General features: G+C 45.9%; 1 protein-coding gene across 2 annotated transcripts in view; it reads left to right on the plus strand.

Annotated features, from left to right (window-relative positions):
- LOC118402694 (pantothenate kinase 3-like) overlaps nucleotides 1-24,513 on the plus strand; it is a 40,971-nt gene that overhangs the window by 6,038 nt on the left and 10,420 nt on the right. The window contains exons 1-3 of one of the 2 annotated variants that reach the window (XM_052477551.1): nucleotides 4,242-4,503; nucleotides 19,756-20,108; nucleotides 21,843-22,096. In XM_052477551.1, the coding sequence (XP_052333511.1) occupies nucleotides 4,410-4,503; nucleotides 19,756-20,108; nucleotides 21,843-22,096 (701 nt within the window). In that variant the 5' untranslated portion in view covers nucleotides 4,242-4,409. Of the gene's footprint in view, nucleotides 1-4,241; nucleotides 4,504-19,755; nucleotides 20,109-21,842; nucleotides 22,097-24,513 lie in introns of those variants that run through there. The other variant, XM_052477550.1, reaches the window with a different exon arrangement.

Here is a 24,513-nt window from a genome sequence, read left to right on the forward strand (position 1 = left end):
TCTGAGTGTTGTAGTGGGACCCTGGCTATAGGTAAATGATGTCTGAGTGTTGGAGTGGGACCCTGGCTATAGGTAAATGATGTCTGAGTGTTGGAGTGGGACCCTGGCTATAGGTAAATGATGTCTGAGTGTTGGAGTGGGACCCTGGCTATAGGTAAATGATGTCTGAGTGTTGGAGTGGGACCCTGGCTATAGGTAAATGATGTCTGAGTGTTGGAGTGGGACCCTGGCTATAGGTAAATGATGTCTGAGTGTTGGAGTGGGACCCTGGCTATAGGTAAATGATGTCTGAGTGTTGTAGTGTGACCCTGGCTATAGGTAAATGATGTCTGAGTGTTGGAGTGTGACCCTGGCTATAGGTAAATGATGTCTGAGTGTTGGAGTGGGACCCTGGCTATAGGTAAATGATGTCTGAGTGTTGGAGTGGGACCCTGGCTATAGGTAAATGATGTCTGAGTGTTGGAGTGTGACCCTGGCTATAGGTAAATGATGTCTGAGTGTTGGAGTGTGACCCTGGCTATAGGTAAATGATGTCTGAGTGTTGTAGTGGGACCCTGGCTATAGGTAAATGATGTCTGAGTGTTGGAGTGGGACCCTGGCTATAGGTAAATGATGTCTGAGTGTTGGAGTGTGACCCTGGCTATAGGTAAATGATGTCTGAGTGTTGTAGTGTGACCCTGGCTATAGGTAAATGATGTCTGAGTGTTGGAGTGGGACCCTGGCTATAGGTAAATGATGTCTGAGTGTTGGAGTGGGACCCTGGCTATAGGTAAATGATGTCTGAGTGTTGTAGTGGGACCCTGGCTATAGGTAAATGATGTCTGAGTGTTGGAGTGGGACCCTGGCTATAGGTAAATGATGTCTGAGTGTTGGAGTGTGACCCTGGCTATAGGTAAATGATGTCTGAGTGTTGGAGTGGGACCCTGGCTATAGGTAAATGATGTCTGAGTGTTGTAGTGGGACCCTGGCTATAGGTAAATGATGTCTGAGTGTTGGAGTGGGACCCTGGCTATAGGTAAATGATGTCTGAGTGTTGGAGTGTGACCCTGGCTATAGGTAAATGATGTCTGAGTGTTGGAGTGGGACCCTGGCTATAGGTAAATGATGTCTGAGTGTTGGAGTGGGACCCTGGCTATAGGTAAATGATGTCTGAGTGTTGTAGTGTGACCCTGGCTATAGGTAAATGATGTCTGAGTGTTGTAGTGGGACCCTGGCTATAGGTAAATGATGTCTGAGTGTTGGAGTGTGACCCTGGCTATAGGTAAATGATGTCTGAGTGTTGGAGTGGGACCCTGGCTATAGGTAAATGATGTCTGAGTGTTGTAGTGGGACCCTGGCTATAGGTAAATGATGTCTGAGTGTTGGAGTGTGACCCTGGCTATAGGTAAATGATGTCTGAGTGTTGGAGTGTGACCCTGGCTATAGGTAAATGATGTCTGAGTGTTGGAGTGTGACCCTGGCTATAGGTAAATGATGTCTGAGTGTTGGAGTGTGACCCTGGCTATAGGTAAATGATGTCTGAGTGTTGTAGTGGGACCCTGGCTATAGGTAAATGATGTCTGAGTGTTGGAGTGTGACCCTGGCTATAGGTAAATGATGTCTGAGTGTTGGAGTGTGACCCTGGCTATAGGTAAATTATGTCTGAGTGTTGGAGTGTGACCCTGGCTATCCATTAAATACATTTTTTTAAACTAGAAAATGGTGCCCTCTTGTTTGCTTAATATAAGGAATTAAAAAATATTTTTCACCTTTGATACTCAGGTATATTTAAAGCCAAATTCTTTTAAACTTTTACTCAAGTAGCATTTTACTGGGTGACTTTTACTTGATTAATGTACTATTAAGGTCTCTTGACTTTGACTCAAGTATGACACATGGGTATTTTTCCCACCACAGATCACACACGATTTTAGTCTGTCAACTAATCATCGAGCTGTTGATTACCGGCAGGTTCATCAGGTGAGCTAGTTTAGGGTTACAACAACATTGTGATAGGCCTACGTCTGGGGGGGGTCACCGGGTAGAGGTTTGTAAAAGCCACTGTGTTACATGTAATTAAAGAAGTTGCATAGCCAGCTATGCATGGTACTGAATGTCTTGCATGATCATTATAGGGGCCAGGTTGGCGTCCCAGTGAGGATAGCCTTGGTTGTTTTGGTTGATGCGCGTATGTTGTAGACATTCTGTCGGTATACGTTTAGTCTTTTGTCCGGCAGCACCATTTCAGAGTCAACATTCAGGTTTGTGTAAAGGGGCTGTGACTACTTTAGACTGTTAGTTAGCCACCCTATTAAATTAGTTTGCTCCTAATATTAACAATGATGTGCTAGATATGATCTATTGTTAGACCCGGCCACGCTGGGGTGTTGGACCCGGCCACGCTGGGGTGTTGGACCCGGCCACGCTGGGGTGTTGGACCCGGCCACGCTGGGGTGTTGGACCCGGCCACGCTGTGGTGTTGGACCCGGCCACGCTGTGGTGTTGGACCCGGCCACGCTGGGGCGTTGGACCCGGCCACGCTGGGGCGTTGGACCCGGCCACGCTGGGGCGTTGGACCCGGCCACGCTGGGGCGTTGGACCCGGCCACGCTGGGGCGTTGGACCCGGCCACGCTGGGGTGTTGGACCCGGCCACGCTGGGGTGTTGGACCCGGCCACGCTGTGGTGTTGGACCCGGCCACGCTGTGGTGTTAGACCCGGCCACGCTGGGGTGTTAGACCCGGCCACGCTGTGGTGTTAGACCCGGCCACGCTGTGGTGTTAGACCCGGCCACGCTGTGGTGTTAGACCCGGCCACGCTGGGGTGTTGGACCCGGCCACGCTGGGGTGTTGGACCCGGCCACGCTGGGGTGTTGGACCCGGCCACGCTGTGGTGTTAGACCCGGCCACGCTGTGGTGTTAGACCCGGCCACGCTGGGGTGTTAGACCCGGCCACGCTGGGGTGTTGGACCCGGCCACGCTGTGGTGTTAGACCCGGCCACGCTGGGGTGTTGGACCCGGCCACGCTGTGGTGTTGGACCCGGCCACGCTGGGGTGTTGGACCCGGCCACGCTGGGGTGTTGGACCCGGCCACGCTGGGGTGTTGGACCCGGCCACGCTGGGGTGTTGGACCCGGCCACGCTGGGGCGTTGGACCCGGCCACGCTGGGGCGTTGGACCCGGCCACGCTGGGGCGTTGGAACCGGCCACGCTGGGGCGTTGGACCCGGCCACGCTGGGGCGTTGGACCCGGCCACGCTGGGGCGTTGGAACCGGCCACGCTGGGGCGTTGGACCCGGCCACCCTGGGGCGTTGGACCCGGCCACCCTGGGGCGTTGGACCCGGCCACGCTGGGGCGTTGGACCCGGCCACGCTGGGGCGTTGGACCCGGCCACGCTGGGGCGTTGGACACGGCCACGCTGGGGCGTTGGACCCGGCCACGCTGGGGCGTTGGACCCGGCCACGCTGGGGCGTTGGACCCGGCCACGCTGGGGCGTTGGACCCGGCCACGCTGGGGCGTTGGACCCGGCCACGCTGGGGCGTTGGAACCGGCCACGCTGGGGCGTTGGACCCGGCCACGCTGGGGCGTTGGACCCGGCCACGCTGGGGCGTTGGACCCGGCCACGCTGGGGCGTTGGACCCGGCCACGCTGGGGCGTTGGACCCGGCCACGCTGGGGCGTTGGACCCGGCCACGCTGGGGCGTTGGACACGGCCACGCTGGGGCGTTGGACCCGGCCACGCTGGGGCGTTGGACCCGGCCACGCTGGGGCGTTGGACCCGGCCACGCTGGGGCGTTGGACCCGGCCACGCTGGGGCGTTGGAACCGGCCACGCTGGGGCGTTGGACCCGGCCACGCTGGGGCGTTGGACCCGGCCACGCTGGGGCGTTGGACCCGGCCACGCTGGGGCGTTGGACCCGGCCACGCTGGGGCGTTGGACCCGGCCACGCTGGGGCGTTGGACCCTGCCACGCTGGGGCGTTGGACCCTGCCACGCTGGGGCGTTGGACCCGGCCACGCTGGGGCGTTAGACCCGGCCACGTTATTTTGTCATTCAATAGAAAACAAGTGACTCCTTTTTGTTTTGCCAATAGTTGCCCCGTGGTTGCCGTCTTCTCAGTAAGAAGGTGAAATCAATACTGATAACAAGGCTTGGTGTACTTCGGCCAATCAGCGGCCGCCCCTATCTCTGCAAGGCTGGGTGCAAGAGCCAGGGCACCGCCCCCCCCCCGAATGTACAACATTCCCTTTTTCCCTGGTTTCTGTTAGAAGTTTAAAACTTGGGAGACGAAGTCACGATGCAAGAGAGTGTTTTATTTGCTGTGTCAATAGAAACTGGGGAAACAAAGGATTGTAAAAAATACCGATCTTAACTTCGCATGCCTGCATTCTTTCGGGTATTCATAAGTGTGTTTGCGTTCACCAGAGCACATCACTATGAAACCCAGAAACATAAAGAAGCGGGGTAAATTGGTTTGCTATTGTTTCCACGACGATGGAACTCGGAACATACAGAATGATAGGAAACAAGGTACAGTGTTTTTAATTTTTTTTATTTGTCAAGAGTAGATTACAAATGTTGTCACAAGTAGGGCTTTTCTGCCATTATTTAACACCCTCGGGGACATTGAGAAACATTCTCTCCAGTATTGTCGAGTTTCTTTCTAGTACAGACCTCACCGGTTCAACGGTCCCATTGGTTAAGCCTGCTAGTCGGCATTCCTCAGCTCTAATTGTGTTAGACTGGAGAGAGCAAATAGTGTTTTCTGTTATGCCCTAGTTGTCGCGCATGTCCTACTCTGGTTTTTAGAGGTACCTCTATGAGATTTCAGTCAAGTGGACGCTTTCACCGACAACAGCATTGTATCTCCTGGTCCTATCGACTATATTCAGAGCCTAGTGTTGGTCCTATCGACTATATTCAGAGCCTAATGTTGGTCCTATCGACTATATTCAGAGCCTAGTGTTGGTCCTATCGACTATATTCAGAGCCTAGTGTTGGTCCTATCGACTATATTCAGAACCTAATGTTGGTCCTATCGACTATATTCAGAGTATAATGTTGGTCCTATCGACTATATTCAGAGCCTAATGTTGGTCCTATCGACTATATTCAGAGTATAATGTTGGTCCTATCGACTATATTCAGAGCCTAATGTTGGTCCTATCGACTATATTCAGGACCTAATGTCGGTCCTATCGACTATATTCAGGACCTAATGTTGGTCCTATCGACTATATTCAGGACCTAATGTTGGTCCTATCGACTATATTCAGAGTATAATGTTGGTCCTATCGACTATATTCAGAGCCTAATGTTGGTCCTATCGACTATATTCAGAGTATAATGTTGGTCCTATCGACTATATTCAGAGCCTAATGTTGGTCCTATCGACTATATTCAGGACCTAATGTTGGTCCTATCGACTATATTCAGAACCTAATGTTGGTCCTATCGACTATATTCAGAACCTAATGTTGGTCCTATCGACTATATTCAGAACCTAATGTTGGTCCTATCGACTATATTCAGAGCCTAATGTTGGTCCTATCGACTATATTCAGGACCTAATGTTGGTCCTATCGACTATATTCAGGACCTAATGTTGGTCCTATCGACTATATTCAGGACCTAATGTTGGTCCTATCGACTATATTCAGAGTCTAGTGTTGGTCCTATCGACTATATTCAGAGCCTAATGTTGGTCCTATCGACTATATTCAGAACCAAATGTTGGTCCTATCGACTATATTCAGAGCCTAGTGTTGGTCCTATCGACTATATTCAGAGTATAATGTTGGTCCTATCGACTATGTTCAGAGCCTAATGTTGGTCCTATCGACTATATTCAGAGCCTAATGTTGGTCCTATCGACTATATTCAGAGCCTAGTGTTGGTCCTATCGACTATATTCAGAGCCTAATGTTGGTCCTATCGACTATATTCAGAGCCTAGTGTTGGTCCTATCGACTATATTCAGAGCCTAGTGTTGGTCCTATCGACTATATTCAGAACCTAATGTTGGTCCTATCGACTATATTCAGAGTATAATGTTGGTCCTATCGACTATATTCAGAGCCTAATGTTGGTCCTATCGACTATATTCAGAGTATAATGTTGGTCCTATCGACTATATTCAGAGCCTAATGTTGGTCCTATCGACTATATTCAGGACCTAATGTCGGTCCTATCGACTATATTCAGGACCTAATGTTGGTCCTATCGACTATATTCAGGACCTAATGTTGGTCCTATCGACTATATTCAGAGTATAATGTTGGTCCTATCGACTATATTCAGAGCCTAATGTTGGTCCTATCGACTATATTCAGAGTATAATGTTGGTCCTATCGACTATATTCAGAGCCTAATGTTGGTCCTATCGACTATATTCAGGACCTAATGTTGGTCCTATCGACTATATTCAGGACCTAATGTTGGTCCTATCGACTATATTCAGAACCTAATGTTGGTCCTATCGACTATATTCAGAACCTAATGTTGGTCCTATCGACTATATTCAGAACCTAATGTTGGTCCTATCGACTATATTCAGAGCCTAATGTTGGTCCTATCGACTATATTCAGGACCTAATGTTGGTCCTATCGACTATATTCAGGACCTAATGTTGGTCCTATCGACTATATTCAGGACCTAATGTTGGTCCTATCGACTATATTCAGGACCTAATGTTGGTCCTATCGACTATATTCAGAGTCTAGTGTTGGTCCTATCGACTATATTCAGGACCTAATGTCGGTCCTATCGACTATATTCAGGACCTAATGTCGGTCCTATCGACTATATTCAGGACCTAATGTCGGTCCTATCGACTATATTCAGGACCTAATGTCGGTCCTATCGACTATATTCAGAGCCTAATGTTGGTCCTATCGACTATATTCAGAGTATAATGTTGGTCCTATCGACTATATTCAGAGCCTAATGTTGGTCCTATCGACTATATTCAGGACCTAATGTTGGTCCTATCGACTATATTCAGGACCTAATGTTGGTCCTATCGACTATATTCAGAACCTAATGTTGGTCCTATCGACTATATTCAGAACCTAATGTTGGTCCTATCGACTATATTCAGAGCCTAATGTTGGTCCTATCGACTATATTCAGAACCTAATGTTGGTCCTATCGACTATATTCAGAGCCTGATGTTGGTCCTATCGACTATATTCAGGACCTAATGTTGGTCCTATCGACTATATTCAGGACCTAATGTTGGTCCTATCGACTATATTCAGAGCCTGATGTTGGTCCTATCGACTATATTCAGGACCTAATGTTGGTCCTATCGACTATATTCAGGACCTAATGTTGGTCCTATCGACTATATTCAGAGTATAATGTTGGTCCTATCGACTATATTCAGAGCCTAATGTTGGTCCTATCGACTATATTCAGGACCTAATGTTGGTCCTATCGACTATATTCAGGACCTAATGTTGGTCCTATCGACTATATTCAGAACCTAATGTTGGTCCTATCGACTATATTCAGAACCTAATGTTGGTCCTATCGACTATATTCAGAGCCTAATGTTGGTCCTATCGACTATATTCAGAACCTAATGTTGGTCCTATCGACTATATTCAGAGCCTGATGTTGGTCCTATCGACTATATTCAGGACCTAATGTTGGTCCTATCGACTATATTCAGGACCTAATGTTGGTCCTATCGACTATATTCAGAGCCTGATGTTGGTCCTATCGACTATATTCAGGACCTAATGTTGGTCCTATCGACTATATTCAGGACCTAATGTTGGTCCTATCGACTATATTCAGGACCTAATGTTGGTCCTATCGACTATATTCAGAGCCTAATGTTGGTCCTATCAACTATATTCAGGACCTAATGTTGGTCCTATCGACTATATTCAGAACCTAATGTCGGTCCTATCGACTATATTCAGAGCCTAGTGTTGGTCCTATCGACTATATTCAGAACCTAATGTTGGTCCTATCGACTATATTCAGAGCCTAATGTTGGTCCTATCGACTATATTCAGAGCCTAGTGTTGGTCCTATCGACTATATTCAGAACCTAATGTTGGTCCTATCGACTATATTCAGAGCCTAATGTTGGTCCTATCGACTATATTCAGAGCCTAATGTTGGTCCTATCGACTATATTCAGAACCAAATGTTGGTCCTATCGACTATATTCAGAGCCTAGTGTTGGTCCTATCGACTATATTCAGAGTATAATGTTGGTCCTATCGACTATGTTCAGAGCCTAATGTTGGTCCTATCGACTATATTCAGAGCCTAATGTTGGTCCTATCGACTATATTCAGAGTATAATGTTGGTCCTATCGACTATATTCAGAGCCTAATGTTGGTCCTATCGACTATATTCAGAACCAAATGTTGGTCCTATCGACTATATTCAGAGCCTAGTGTTGGTCCTATCGACTATATTCAGAACCTAATGTCGGTCCTATTGACTATATTCAGAAGCCAATATTGTTGGATAATAATTAATCTGTTGTCCAACTGTAAATGTTGATCTCTGGTGACAATTTGATCGGTCTGAAAGTCTGACACTGAGATGGAGTTTCACATGCTAATGTAACAATGCATACTTCAAGTTTACTGAAGCCATTTACCATGAACGATCAGATTTAAACCACTAACTTGGTCTAATGCCATGCAGAATGTAGTCACATAAATGGCATGCATACCAACCGAGCCTACAGGTGAGCATATCAGTAACACACACATCGGTACCAAAAATGGTGTGATTTAATATCAGCATCAATATAGTTAATCTGAAGTGGTGTACTGTAATTACACTGGAATATATTGCACATTTAAAATGTCAACACCCTCAACATTCTTTCTGAGCTGTCATTTGGATGACCTCGTCTCTTAACATGTACCATTGATTATTATAGCTATAGGTTATCTACCCAGGGGGGATTGCATGAAGTACTGCATCAGAATTGGCTAAAGCAAACACAGTTCCTATTTGCCTACACCTCAGCCGGTCATGAAATGCTGACAGGCAAAACATTTTGTGACTATATCAACAATGGAGTAGTAAAACAAACACCACAATGTATTGTTTTGAGTGGTATTTTCCCTTAAATATGCTGTACGTTTTTAGTATCAATTAATTGTAGCACCAGATCAGTTTGACAGCCACCAAGCCACTGCAGAACATTTCAATTGTAGGCGTGTTTAAGAGAGACGTTGAGTAGGCAAACCAATAGCCTATCAGGGCTCTCTAACCCTGTTCCTGTAGAGACACCGTCCTGTAGGTTTTAACAGTTAAAGTGACGGGACGGTATCTCTCCAGGAACAGGGTTGGCGATAAAAACCTACAGGAGGGTCTCTCTCTAGGACCAGGGTTGGAGAGCCCTGATGTAAAACCTACATGAGGGTAACTCTCCAGGACCAGGGTTGGAGAGCCCTGACGTAAACCTACAAATCAAATCAAATCAAATTTATTTATATAGCCCTTCGTACATCAGCTGATATCTCAAAGTGCTGTACAGAAACCCAGCCTAAAACCCCAAACAGCATACAATGCAGGTGTAGAAGCACGGTGGCTAGGAAAAACTCCCTAGAAAGGCCAAAACCTAGGAAGAAACCTAGAGAGGAACCGGGCTATGTGGGGTGGCCAGTCCGCTTCTGGCTGTGCCGGGTAGAGATTATAACAGAACGTGTTCAAATGTTCATAAATGACCAGCATGGTCGAATAATAATAAGGCAGAACAGTTGAAACTGGAGCAGCAGCACAGTCAGGTGGACTGGGGACAGCAAGGAGCCATCATGTCAGGTAGTCCTGGGGCACGGTCCTAGGGCTCAGGTCCTCCGAGAGAGAGAAAGAAAGAGAGAATTAGAGAGAGCATATGTGGGGTGGCCAGTCCTCTTCTGGCTGTGCCGGGTGGAGATTATAACAGAACGTGGCCAAGATGTTCAAATGTTCATAAATGACCAGCATGGTTGAATAATAGTAAGGCAGAACAGTTGAAACTAGAGTAGCAGCATGGCCAGGTGGACTGGGGACAGCAAGGAGTCATCATGTCAGGTAGTCCTGGGGCATGGTCCTAGGGCTCAGGTCCTCCGAAAGAGAGAAGGAGAGAATTAGAGAACGCACACTTAGATTCACACAGGACACCGAATAGGACAGGAGAAGTACTCCAGATATAACAAACTGACCCTAGCCCCCCGACACATAAACTACTGCAGCATAAATACTGGAGGCTGAGACAGGAGGGGTCAGGAGACACTGTGGCCCCATCCGAGGACACCCCCGGACAGGGCCAAACAGGAAGGATACAGGAGGGTACCTCTCCAGGAACAGGGTTGGAGAGCCCTGATGTAAACCTACAGGAGGGTCTCTCCAGGACCAGGGTTGGAGATAAAACCTACAGGAAGGTCTCTCTCCAGGACCAGGGTTGGAGAGCCCTGTAGGTGTCAGCCACAGGAGTTTGGTGTCACCTTTAATTGGGGAGGAAGGTAATGTCTGGAACGGAATCGGTGGAATGGAATCAAACACATGGTTTTATGCCATTCGCTCCGTTCCAGACGTTATTATGAGCCGTTCTCTCCTCAACAGCCTCCAAATTGGTGTAACGTCAATTCAATAAAAAAAATCTATACAACTATCGTTCAAAAGTTTGGGGTCACTTAGAAATGTCCTTGAAGGCCAGCCTCCCGGAGTCGCCTCTTCACTGTTGATGTTGCGACTGGTGTTTTGTGGGTACTATTTAATGAAGCTTCCAGATGAGGACTTGAGAGGCGTCTGTTTCTCAAACTAGACACACTAATGTCCTCTCACTCAGTTATGCACCGGGGCCTCCCACTCCTCTTTCTATTCTGGTTAGGGCCAGTTTGAGCTGTTCTGTGAAGGAAGTAGGACACAGCATTGTGTGAGATCTTAAGTTTCTTGGTAATTTCTCGCATGAAATAGCCTTCATTTCTCAGAACAAGAATAGACTGATGAGTTTCAGAAGAAAGTTTTTTTTTTCTGGACATTTTGAGCCTGTAATCGAACCCACAAATTCTGATGCTCCAGATACTCAACTAGTCTAAAGATGGACAGTTTTATTGCTTCTTTAAGCAGGACAACAGTTTTCAGCTGTGCAAACATAATTGCAAAAGGGGTTTCTAATGATCAATTAACCTTTTAAAATGATGAACTTGGATTAGCTAACACAACGTGCCATTGGAACACAGGAGTGATGGTTGCTGATAATGGGCCTCTGTACAGTTGAAGTCGAAAGTTAACATACACTTAGGTTGGAGTCATTAAAACTCGTTTTTCAACCACTCCACAAATGTCTTGTTAACAAACTATAGTTTTGGCAAGTTGGTTAGGACATCTACTTTGTGCAAATACTAAATGAGTGTATGTAAACTTCTGACCCACTGGGAATGTGATGAAAGAAATAAAAGCTGAAATCATTCTCGTTACTATTATTCTGACATTTCACATTCTTAAAATAAAGTGGTGATCCTAACTGACCTAAAAACAGGGAACTTTTACTAGGATTAAATGTCAGGAATTGTGAAAAACCTGAGTTTAAATGTAATTTGGCTAAGGGGTATGTAAACTTCTGACTTCAACTGTAGATATTTCATAAAAAATCTGCCTTTTCCAGCTACAATTGTTAATATTGTAAATTACTATGGCTACACTATTTTTGATCAATTTTATTTGAACAAAAAATGCTTTTCTTAAAAAAAAAACAAGGACTAGAAGAGAGACTTGGCCAAGAAGGCAGCAGCAATCAATACCATATTTAAAACACAACATTACTAACCCAAAGGGTGGGTTCTTGTCTCTTGCATTGTAATAGAAATCAAGAGGAGATGTGCAGTATGGTAAACTTCACCAGGGTTGGGCTCTATTTCAATTCAGAAAGTACATTCCAATTCCACATTCCGATTCCACATTCCAATTCCAATTCCACATTCCACATTCCAATTCCACATGTCTCATTGAAAAGCATTGAAGACAGTTTGGAATTGGAATGTACTTCTTGAATTGAAATGGTAATTGACCCTGGGCTACAGGGTTTACCAGTCCTGTAGCATTGATGGGGCGAAGAGAGAGAAACTAACGGGAGTAGGAGAAGAGAACATTTAACCTCCTGACCGCTAACTGATATTCAGATTATAGGTACACGACATACAGGATGTGAACGAGAACCACATACCGGAATTAGAAGACATTCTGAATAAAGATCACTTACAGATAGATATGTTACCTCTACTGTGACCTTTTACATTTGTATTTTAGTTGACATCTCCACCATACCTCCCCTCTCCACACACAGACACCTTCTCAACCCCCTTGTGGTTGCAGAGAGCCATGGGAGGGGGAGGAGGGGGAGGAAAACGGACACCTTTCACCCACATGTCCTGGTCTGTCTGTTCGTTGCCCCTTCATCTGGACACACACACACACACACACACACACACACACACACACAGTTGGACAGGGCAGGTGCCTCTGGTGGGGTGACTGTCATGTGCCCCAAGCCTTTCTCCCTGATAAAGAATGATTCCACTACCAGAGAAGCAGGTTTGCCTATCACCCAGTAATTCTTCAACCTAAGAAAAGGTTGGAACAGCCGACCTTGGTCTTGTTTAATCAGTTGGAAGTGAGGATTATCTTTCATCTTGTTTTAGTTTTATAGTCTTTGCTTTTATTTATTTTTTTGACGGCTCTTTAAATATGATTTCAAATTTTTTTTTATTATAATTATTACTTCCCTGCATGTTTTCGTGGATTCCTATCAGATATGGTTTAAGGACAATTCCATATTAGCGGAATTACGCTTCGACAAAAAACCCATTTGATTTCAAAGTTTAACAAACCACACAAGTCTATGCACAAGGACTACTTTCAACAATTTTCACTGAAAAATGTACAAAAAACTAATTTAGTGGAAGAACTGTGCCGATGCAAACTTTGGTAACGGACTAATAGTCTAATCTCCCTTTAGGTTTTTAATCAAATGTATTTATAAAGCCCTTCTTAGATCAGCTGATATCTCAAAGTGCTGTACAGAAACCCAGCCTAAAACACCAAACAGCAAGCAATGCAGGTTTAAAAAATGTTTAAAAAAAATCTCCTCCCAATTAAGATTAAAAGATGTCTGCAGAAAGACTGGGTTGGGGTGGCAGGGTAGCCTAGTGGTTAGAGTGTTGGACTAGTAACCAAAAGGTTGCAAGTTCAAATCTCCCAGCTGACAAGGTACAAAATCTGTCGTTCTGCCCCTGAACAGGCACTGTTCCTTGAAAATAAGAATTTGTTCTTAACTGACTTGCCTAGTAAAATAAAGGTAAAATATAAATAAACCTTGAGTTTTGAAAAAAATATATTTAGGTGATTTACACTCAGTAATTGAATTACATCATGGGTCTCTGACTTGTACTTCACAGAAATGGATAAATATGGCTATGATTGTTGTTCTCCACATGTTCCGTAGGTCTGGATATCTCAGTGGCGTAGAGTGGAGCGCAGTACTAGGGCTGGGAGATATGGCCATCATATCATGTATGGTATTATTCAAATTTACCACGGTATTTTATGTTTTTTGATTAATGAAAGTTCTACATTTTGCTTTGTGAGTAGTGTGGCAACACACACACACACATATGTATGTATGTATGTATGTATGTATGTATGTATGTATGTATGTATGTATGTATGTATGTATGTATGTATGTATGTGATTTCAATGGGTCTTTCTCCCTTCTGACTGGTTTATACTGTTCAATTCAACTTCAACCTAAAAATAAGTTCCTGCATTTCCATCCATTTCTGCATTTTCCTGCACTCATTTCAGATCATTTGAGTATCAAAAATATACCAGGCCTTATTTTTAACCAAATGGTGCAATTGCGATTTATATCAAAACATTTGGGTGAACTTTTGGAATCGTGGAAATATAATGTTTATTATAATTCTATAGTTGGAATATAAAATAATAGTGGGCAATTTGAGTACAGTGTTTGACATAACAATGAATGCAAATGCCACGGAGGAGTTATTGTGACAGGGTAGGAACCAAAGTGGCGTTCAGTGTTTCCTAGGGGACCCTATAGTCTTTGGCTACATTAAATCTTCATTCATATAGCCAACATATTCATACTTCACCTATTCTATCTTTGATTTAAAAGATACTGTTACACGAACAACATGCTGATTTAAGTCTCCTCCAGTACAGGCATCAGTCTGTATTAGTTAGCTCAGTTACTTTTATTAGCTGCGATTAGCATTAGTGGCTAACACGATTTAGCTTAACTTGCTAAGAAAATACAAACTAGCTGTTTGCAGATGTAAGAAACACAAACTAATATTGTAATTATAGAACGCTTGTGATTGATTGATATTTAGATCAAATTGGTGACATCGTTGTCATCAACGTTGTTCCATGTGCTGCGTTGACCATGCAGACTGAACGAAAGTGTCTCGTGGTCGAGCAACAACACATGCGCTCCTTGACTGACAGGGGGCGGGACTAGGTCTGTGTGGAAAGGGGCGTGGCGAGAAAGAGCGGAGAGGGATGACTCAAGTAGCTGAGTAAACTATAAAAATGGATGTTACACACAGCGCTACACAATTTTAACAAAACAAACATTAAAATAACGTTATAGAAGGTAAAGTAAAAACACAAACCGGTCCGTGCATAAATACCGGTGTGTGTATATAGTAAAATATGGTATACCGCCCTATGCAGTATTGTAGAGTTTTGTGCAGTACCGTGAGGTACAGTGCAATATACTGCACTATACCCTCTACTGTGGTCCATTGACTGTACCGCGCTCTACTGACTGTACCGCGCTCTACTGACTGTACCGCACTCTACTGACTGTACCGCGTTCTACTGACTGTACCGCGCTCTACTGACTGTACCGCGTTCTACTGACTGTACCGCGCTCTACTGACTGTACCGCGTTCTACTGACTGTACCGCGCTCTACTGACTGTACCACGCTCTACTGACTGTACCGCGCTCTACTGAATACCGTGTTCTACTGACTGTACCACGCTCTACTGACTGTACCGCGTTCTACTGACTGTACCGCGCTCTACTGACTGTACCGCGCTCTACTGACTGTACCGCGCTCTACTGACTGTACCGCGCTCTACTGACTGTACCGCGCTCTACTGACTGTACCGCGTTCTACTGACTGTACCGCGTTCTACTGAATACCGTGTTCTACTGACTGTACCACGCTCTACTGACTGTACCGCGCTCTACTGACTGTACCGCGCTCTACTGACTGTACCGCGTTCTACTGACTGTACCACGCTCTACTGACTGTACCGCGCTCTACTGAATACCGTGTTCTACTGACTGTACCGCGCTCTACTGACTGTACCGCGCTCTACTGACTGTACCGCGCTCTACTGACTGTACCGCGCTCTACTGACTGTACCGCGCTCTACTGACTGTACCGCGCTCTACTGACTGTACCGCGCTCTACTGAATACCGTGTTCTACTGACTGTACCGTGTTCTACTGACTGTACCGTGTTCTACTGACTGTACCGTGTTCTACTGACTGTACCGTGTTCTACTGACTGTACCGCGCTCTACTGACTGTACCGCGCTCTACTGACTGTACCGCGTTCTACTGACTGTACCGCGCTCTACTGACTGTACCGCGCTCTACTGACTGTACCGCGCTCTACTGACTGTACCGCGCTCTACTGACTGTACCGCGTTCTCCTGACTGTACCGTGTTCTACTGACTGTACCGTGTTCTACTGACTGTACCGCGCTCTACTGACTGTACCGCGCTCTACTGACTGTACCGCGTTCTACTGACTGTACCGCGTTCTACTGACTGTACCGCGCTCTACTGACTGTACCGCGCTCTACTGACTGTACCGCGTTCTACTGACTGTACCGCGCTCTACTGACTGTACCGCGTTCTACTGACTACCGCGCTCTACTGACTGTACCGCGCTCTACTGACTGTACCGCGCTCTACTGACTGTACCGCGCTCTACTGACTGTACCGCGCTCTACTGACTGTACCGCGCTCTACTGACTGTACCGCGCTCTACTGTTCTACTGACTGTACCGTGTTCTACTGACTGTACAGCGTTCTACTGACTGTACAGCGTTCTACTGACTGTACCGCGCTCTACTGACTGTACCGCGTTCTACTGCTCTACTGACTGTACAGCGTTCTACTGACTGTACCACGCTCTACTGACTGTACCGCGTTCTACTGCTCTACTGACTGTATGAGGCTATTCAAACTTGTGAAACACACTCCTGGTCAGAAGTTTGGACACACCTACTCATTCCAGGATTTGTCTTTATTTTTATTGTTTTCTACAGAAGACATCAAAAGTATGAAATAACACACATATTTTCAAACATTTCTACAAACCAGTTTTTGCTTTGTCAATATGGGGTATTGTGATGTCATTATGGGGTATTGTGATGTCATTATGGGGTATTGTGATGTCATTATGGGGTATTGCGTGTAGATTGACGAGGGAAATGTTTTATTTATTCAATTTTAGAATAACGTTTCAACGTAACACAAATGTGGAAAAGGTCAAGGGGTCTGAATACATTCCGAAGGCACTGTGGGCTTAACGCCAGTCATGTTTTGACAAATATAAAGTACGATCATCATTAATATCTAAAGGCTTGATTCTGTCTGCATACTTGAGGCACTGATCGGAGAGAAAGGCCACTGCAACATCACCCACCTTGTAATCTGAGCAGAGGCAGTCAACATTTTAAAAAACAACAAATTACCAAAAGTATGTGGACACCTGATCGTCCAACATCTCATTCCAAACTCATGGACATTAATATGGAGTTGGTCCCCGTTTTCTGCTATAACATCCTCCTCTCTTCTGGGAAGGCTTTCCACTAGATGTTGGAACATTGCTGCTATAACAGCCTCCACTCTTCTGGGAAGGCTTTCCACTAGATGTTGGAACATTGCTGCTTTAACAGCCTCCACTCTTCTGGGAAGGCTTTCCACTAGATGTTGGAACATTGCTGCTATAACAGCCTCCTCTCTTCTGGGAAGGCTTTCCACTAGATGTTGGAACATTGCTGCTAGAACAGCCTCCACTCTTCTGGGAAGGCTTTCCACTAGATGTAGGAACACTGCTGCTATAACAGCCTCCACTCTTCTGGGAAGGCTTTCCACTAGATGTTGGAACATTGCTGCTTTAACAGCCTCCACTCTTCTGGGAAGGCTTTCCACTAGATGTTGGAACATTGCTGCTATAACAGCCTCCACTCTTCTGGGAAGGCTTTCCACTAGATGTAGGAACACTGCTGCTATAACAGCCTCCACTCTTCTGGGAAGGCTTTCCACTAGATGTTGGAACATTGCTGCTATAACAGCCTCCACTCTTCTGGGAAGGCTTTCCACTAGATGTTGGAACATTGCTGCTATAACAGCCTCCACTCTTCTGGGAAGGCTTTCCACTAGATGTTGGAACATTGCTGCTATAACAGCCTCCACTCTTCTGGGAAGGCTTTCCACTAGATGTTGGAACATTGCTGCTATAACAGCCTCCACTCTTCTGGGAAGGCTTTCCACTAGATGTTGGAACATTGCTGCTATAACAGCCTCCACTCTTCTGGGAAGGCTTTCCACTAGATGTTGGAACATTGCTGCTATAACAGCCTCCACTCTTCTGGGAAGGCTTTCCACTAGATGTTGGAACATTGCTGCTATAACAGCCTCCACTCTTCTGGGAAGGCTTTCCACTAGATGTTGGAACATTGCTGCTATAACAGCCTCCACTCTTCTGGGAAGGCTTTCCACTAGATGTTGGAACATTGCTGCTATAACAGCCTCCACTCTTCTGGGAAGGCTTTCCACTAGATGTTGGAACATTGCTGCTATAACAGCCTCCACTCTTCTGGGAAGGCTTTCCACTAGATGTTGGAACATTGCTGCTATAACAGCCTCCACTCTTCTGGGAAGGCTTTCCACTAGATGTTGGAACATTGCTGCTATAACAGCCTCCACTCTTCTGGGAAGGCTTTCCACTAGATGTTGGAACATTGCTGCTATAACAGCCTCCACTCTTCTGGGAAGGCTTTCCACTAGATGTTGGAACATTGCTGCTATAACAGCCTCCACTCTTCTGGGAAGGCTTTCCACTAGATGTTGGAACATTGCTGCTATAACAGCCTCCACTCTTCTGGGAAGGCTTTCCACTAGATGTTGGAACATTGCTGCTATAACAGCCTCCACTCTTCTGGGAAGGCTTTCCACTAGATGTTGGAACATTGCTGCTATAACAGCCTCCACTCTTCTGGGAAGGCTTTCCACTAGATGTTGGAACATTGCTGCTATAACAGCCTCCACTCTTCTGGGAAGGCTTTCCACTAGATGTTGGAACATTGCTGCTATAACAGCCTCCACTCTCCTGGGAAGGCTTTCCACTAGATGTTGGAACATTGCTGCTATAACAGCCTCCACTCTTCTGGGAAGGCTTTCCACTAGATGTTGGAACATTGCTGCAGGGGGACTTGCTTCCATTCAGCCACAAGAGCATTAGTGAGGTCAGGGCACTGATGTTGGGCGTTTAGGCCTGGCTCGCAGTCTGTGTTCCAATTCATCCCAAAGGTGTTCGATGGGGTTAAGGTCAGGGCTCTGTCCAGGCCAGTCAAGTTCTTTCACACTTAAAGTTGCGCGGGACAGCTCTTGCTGGGCAGAAATTTGACGAACTGACTTGTTGGAAAGGTGGCATCCTATGAAGGTGCTACATTGAAAGCAGTGGTGGAAAAATCCCGGCAGGCCAAACCCTCCCCTTAACCCGGACGACGCTGAAACATTTGCTCTTATAGCCTTACTGCCTTGTGAGTGCTGCTACGCTTAGAATGTGAAGAAATAGCCCAATACTTTATCAACATGTTAAGCTAAACGTTCTGATCGGTTGCGTCATTTGCTTTTTAAGTGTTTTTTTGATATACAGTGGTTGTATTAATTTGGGATGTATATAGCTTCCCACAACTGTCCCAGACTATGTTTGGAATATTCCGTTCTTGTCACAGAAGGAGGACAATCTGACCAATAGGAATATTACTTTTGTAGATTCACAGGCTAGTGCTTTTGCTGTTCCTTACACCTACTCATCTGATTGGCTCACGAAAAGTAAATGTGTACAGTTCACATTGGGAATTCGATAAGGAGGCGCATGGTTGCATTCCCGATGTCGGTCTTCACTTGTGGAATACTTTTGAGCTGCGATACCCGTCAGAAGGACCTGATCAAGTGACAGGCATTGGCTAATAAGAATTGAGATATCTGAGCAAGCCATGTGAGCTGGGAGAAGGGAATTATAATGATTATACTCAGCCCAAGGGCACAACAGACACTTTGGTTGCATAAGGCATGGAATTCTGTTTTAGGGGGCATTAAGAATACTATTGCTGTCTGAATACAACCTTGTTTTCCAACTGCATGAACGGGGCGGAATGGTAGCCTAGTGGTTAGAGTGTTGAACTAGTAACCGAAAGGTTGCTGGATCGAATCCCAGAGCTGACAAGGTAAAAAATCAGTTGTTCTGCCCCTGAACAAGGCAGTTAACCCACTGTTCCCCGGTAGACCGTCACTGTAAATAAGAATTTGTTCTTAACTGACTTGCCTAGTTAAATAAAGGTTACATTAAATAAAATGTAATTGAACAATTAATTGGATGCATGCGAGGCAGACGGATCTGTACTTTTCTGATGACAGGGAAACGACACAGTAACCATGCGATAATAACAATGCTAACTTATTTCTTGCTTTGCCTTGACAGCCTTCCCCTGGTTTGGGATGGACATCGGCGGTACTCTGGTGAAGCTGGTCTACTTCGAGCCTAAGGACATCACGGCGGAGGAGGAACAGGAAGAGGTGGAAAACCTGAAGAGCATCCGCCGCTACCTGACCTCCAACACGGCGTACGGGAAGACTGGCGTCCGAGACGTCCACCTGGAACTGAAGAACCTGACCATGTGCGGCCGGACGGGCAACCTGCATTTCATACGCTTCCCCACACAGGCCATGCACCGCTTCATCCAGATGGGCAGCGACAAGAACTTCTCCAGCCTCCACACCACGCTCTGCGCCACGGGCGGAGGGGCCTACAAGTTCGAGAACGACTTCAGAACGGTGAGTGAGAGAATGAGACGATGGCTGACCTGACAACATTGCAGCCTCACGATGAGACAGGATATAGGGAGGAGGTCAGAGACCTGGCAGTATGGTGCCAGGACAACAACCTCTTCCTCAACGTGATCAAGACAAAGCATGTCACATGAGTAATGAAGAAAAAAAACTCTAGACAACCTTTACGCCACACAGAGACGAAGCTCTCCCTCGCCCTCCATTTGGCAAATTTGACCATAAGAGTCTGTAATACCTACTTGTTTCAAGCAGACCACCATAGTCCCTGTGCCCAAGAAAGCAAAGGTAACCTGCCTAAATGACTATCTGTAGCCATGAAGTGCTTTGAAAGGCTGGTCATGGCTCACATCAACACCATTATCCCAGAAACCCTAGACCCACTCCAATTTGCATACTGCCCTAACAGATCCACAGATGTTGCAATTTCAATTGCACTACACACTGCCCTTTCCCACCTGGACAAAAGGAACACCTATGTGAGAATGCTGTTCATTGACTACAGCTCAGCGTTCAACACCATAGTGCCGTCAAAGCTCATCACGAAGCTAAGGACCCTGGGACTAAACACCTCCCTCTGCAACTGGGTCCTGGACTTCCTGATGGGCTGCCCCCAGGTGTTAAGGGTAGGCAACACATCTATCACACTAATCCTCAACATGGGGGCCCCTCAGGGGTACATCCTTAGTCCCCTCCTGTACTCCCTGTTCACCCACAACTGTGTGGCCAAACACGACTCCAACACCAGGGAGGAGGTCTGAGACCTGGCAGTATGATGCCAGGACAACAACCTCTTCCTCAACGTGATCAAGACAAAGGAGATGATCGTGGACTATAGGAAAAGGAGGGCTGAACACGCCCCCATTCTCATCGATGGGGCTGCAGTGTGGCGAGTCACATCCCGAACAAACTATCATGGTCCACTAACAAACTATCATGGTCCAAACACACCAAGACAGTCGTGATGAGGGCACGACAAAAACGTTTCCCCCTCAGGAGACTGAAAAGATTTGGCATGGGTCTTCAGATCCTCAAAACGTTCTACAGCTGCACCATCGAGAGCATCCTGACCGGTTGCATCACCGCCTGACATGGCAACTGCTCGGCATCCTAATTTTAGGATGCTAAAATATCTGAAAGTTAAAATAATTCTAGAACAGGAACACAATTCTGACACCTGACCGTAAGGCCTACAGAGGGTAATGTGTCACTGGGGCCAAGCCTCCTGACGTCCAGGGCCTATATACTAGCCGGTGTCAGAGGAAGGCCCAACAAATTGTCCAAGACTCCAGTCACCCTGGACAATATTTACTGTTTATTCAGTAAATATTTTCTTAACTCTATTTTCTTTCAACTGCATTGTTGGTTAAGGGCTTGTAAGTCAGCATTTCACGGTAAGGTCTACTACACCTGTTGTATTCGGCGCATGTGACTAATAGTTTGATTTGATTCCAGTCAAGGAAGGGTGTTCTGTGTTTGATAAGACATTGTTTTTTAAAATTGTCTGGACTTGAGGCCGATGCTTTACTGTACCAGTGCTGCGAAGACGAGCTGTGCTGTCACGCACTTGGTTGTGGTGCCGACCGGCTGGGCTTCTTATGTTGTCTGGCCGCAGACCTGATTTGTTTACGTAGTCAGGGTTGAGGTTAGCAGGTGACTGAGGTTTTGCATCATGCTTTGGTTTTCCTCACACCACCTCTCTCTCTCCTCCCCCCTCTACAGATGGCTGATTTAGAGCTGTTGAAGCTGGATGAGCTTGACTGTCTGATTCACGGCCTGCTCTATGTGGACTCCGTGAGGTTCAACGGCCACCCCGAGTGCTTCTACTTTGAGAACCCGTCAGACACCCAGAACAGCGTGAAGACTCCGTGCAGTCTGGCAGACCCGTTCCCTATGCTGCTGGTTAACATTGGATCTGGGGTTAGCATCCTGGCTGTGTACTCTAAAGACTACTACAAACGGGTCACCGGCACAAGGTACAGGACACAGGGATGAACTTTAAGTTTTTTTTTTTTTTTTTTTTATCCTTGCAAGGTCTGTATTTTTATGATTTCTGGTAGTGTTTAAAATCTGAAAGGTTTCAGGACAGTGCTGTTGACCAGTGCCAAATCAAATCCATTTGTTGCATTGGTTTTACATACAGTATCTACATTCTTTGACGACAGTCCAAAGTCATTTTTACTGATCATCAATGGACTGGGTTTTCCCAGGTGAGAGTTGTTTTCATGTGGGGGAGTCATTGAACAGAAAGGAAAATGTAAATCTTCAAAAATACTTTTTATTGTTTTTAGTTTAGTTTTCCTCGTTAAAAAAAGAGAGGAGAATCATACCTTGTAATGTTTTTTTTGTTTTTTTTACACCTTTATTTAACCAGGCAACTCAGTTAAGAACAATTTCTTATTTTCAATGACGGCCTGGGAACAGTGGGTTAACTGCCTGTTCAGGGGCAGAACGACAGATTTGTACCTTGTCAGCTCAGGGGTTTGAACTTACAACCTTCCGGTTACTAGTCCAACACCACTAGGCAGTAGGGATGACCAGGGATGTTCTCTGTTTACTGAGTCCACCAGATCAGAGGCAGTAGGGATGACCAGGGATGTTCTCTGTTTACTGAGTCCACCAGATCAGAGGCAGTAGGGATGACCAGGGATGTTCTCTGTTTACTGAGTCCACCAGATCAGAGGCAGTAGGGATGACCAGGGATGTTCTCTGTTTAGTGAATCCTCCAGATCAGAGGCAGTAGGGATGACCAGGGATGTTCTCTGTTTAGTGAGTCCTCCAGATCAGAGACAGTAGGGATGACCAGGGATGTTCTCTGTTTACTGAGTCCACCAGATCAGAGGCAGTAGGGATGACCAGGGATGTTCTCTGTTTAGTGAGTCTGCCAGATCAGAGGCAGTAGGGATGACCAGGGATGTTCTCTGTTTAGTGAGTCCTCCAGATCAGAGGCAGTAGGGATGACCAGGGATGTTCTCTGTTTAGTGAGTCCTCCAGATCAGAGGCAGTTGGGATGGCCAGGGATGTTCTCTGTTTAGTGAGTCCTCCAGATCAGAGGCAGTAGGGATGACCAGGGATGTTCTGTTTAGTGAGTGAATTGGACCCTTGTCCTGTCCTGCTAAGCATTCACAATGTAAGTACTTTGAGGGTCAGGGAAAATGTAAAGAATAAAAAGTACATTGTTTTCCTTAGGAATGTAGTGGAGTAAAAGTACACTTTGTCAAAAAAAATATAAATAGTGAAGTACAGATACCCTAAAAAAAACTACTTAAGTAGTACTTTTAAGTATTTTTACTGAAGTATTTACACGACTGAAAAGGATAACTTGGCTGTGGTTTAGTCAGGGTTGGGTAAAGGATAACTTTGCTGTGGTTTAGTCAGGGTTAGGTTGGGTAAAGGATAACTTGGCTGTGGTTTAGTCAGGGTTAGGTTGGGTAAAGGATAACTTGGCTGTGGTTTAGTCAGGGTTGGGTAAAGGATAACTTGGCTGTGGTTTAGTCAGGGTTGGATAAAGGATAACTTGGCCGTGGTTTAGTCAGGGTTGGGTAAAGGATAACTTGGCTGTGGTTTAGTCAGGGTTAGGTTGGGTAAAGGATAACTTGGCTGTGGTTTAGTCAGGGTTAGGTTTGGTAAAGGATAACTTGGCTGTGGTTTATAATATAATAATAATAATAATAATATAATATATGCCATTTAGCAGACGCTTTTATCCAAAGCGACTTACAGTCATGTGTGCATACATTCTACGTATGGGTGGTCCCGGGGATCGAACCCACTACCCTGGCGTTACAAGCGCCATGCTCTACCAACTGAGCTACAGAAGGACCAGTTTAGTCCTTAGTCAGGGTTAGGTTGGGTTAAGGATAACTTGGCTGTGGTTTAGTCAGGGTTAGGTTGGGTAAAGGATAACTTGGCTGTGGTTTCGTCAGGGTTAGGTAAAGGATAACTTGGCCGTGGTTTAGTCAGGGTTGGGTAAAGGATAACTTGGCTGTGGTTTAGTCAGGGTTAGGTTGGGTAAAGGATAACTTGGCCGTGGTTTAGTCAGGGTTAGGTTGGGTAAAGGATAACTTGGCTGTGGTTTAGTCAGGGTTAGGTTGGGTAAAGGATAACTTGGCTGTGGTTTAGTCAGGGTTAGGTTGGGTAAAGGATAACTTGGCTGTGGTTTAGTCAGAGTTGGGTAAAGGATAACTTGGCTGTGGTTTAGTCAGGGTTGGGTAAAGGATAACTTGGCTGTGGTTTAGTCAGGGTTGGGTAAAGGATAACTTGGCTGTGGTTTAGTCAGGGTTGGGTAAAGGATAACTTGGCTGTGGTTTAGTCAGGGTTGGGTAAAGGATAACTTGGGTTGGGTAAAGGATAACTTGGCTGTGGTTTAGTCGGAGTTAGGTTGGGTAAAGGA

This window comes from Oncorhynchus keta, chromosome 24 (genome assembly GCF_023373465.1).
Source record: "Oncorhynchus keta strain PuntledgeMale-10-30-2019 chromosome 24, Oket_V2, whole genome shotgun sequence".
In the NCBI taxonomy this organism is placed as follows: domain Eukaryota; kingdom Metazoa; phylum Chordata; class Actinopteri; order Salmoniformes; family Salmonidae; genus Oncorhynchus; species Oncorhynchus keta.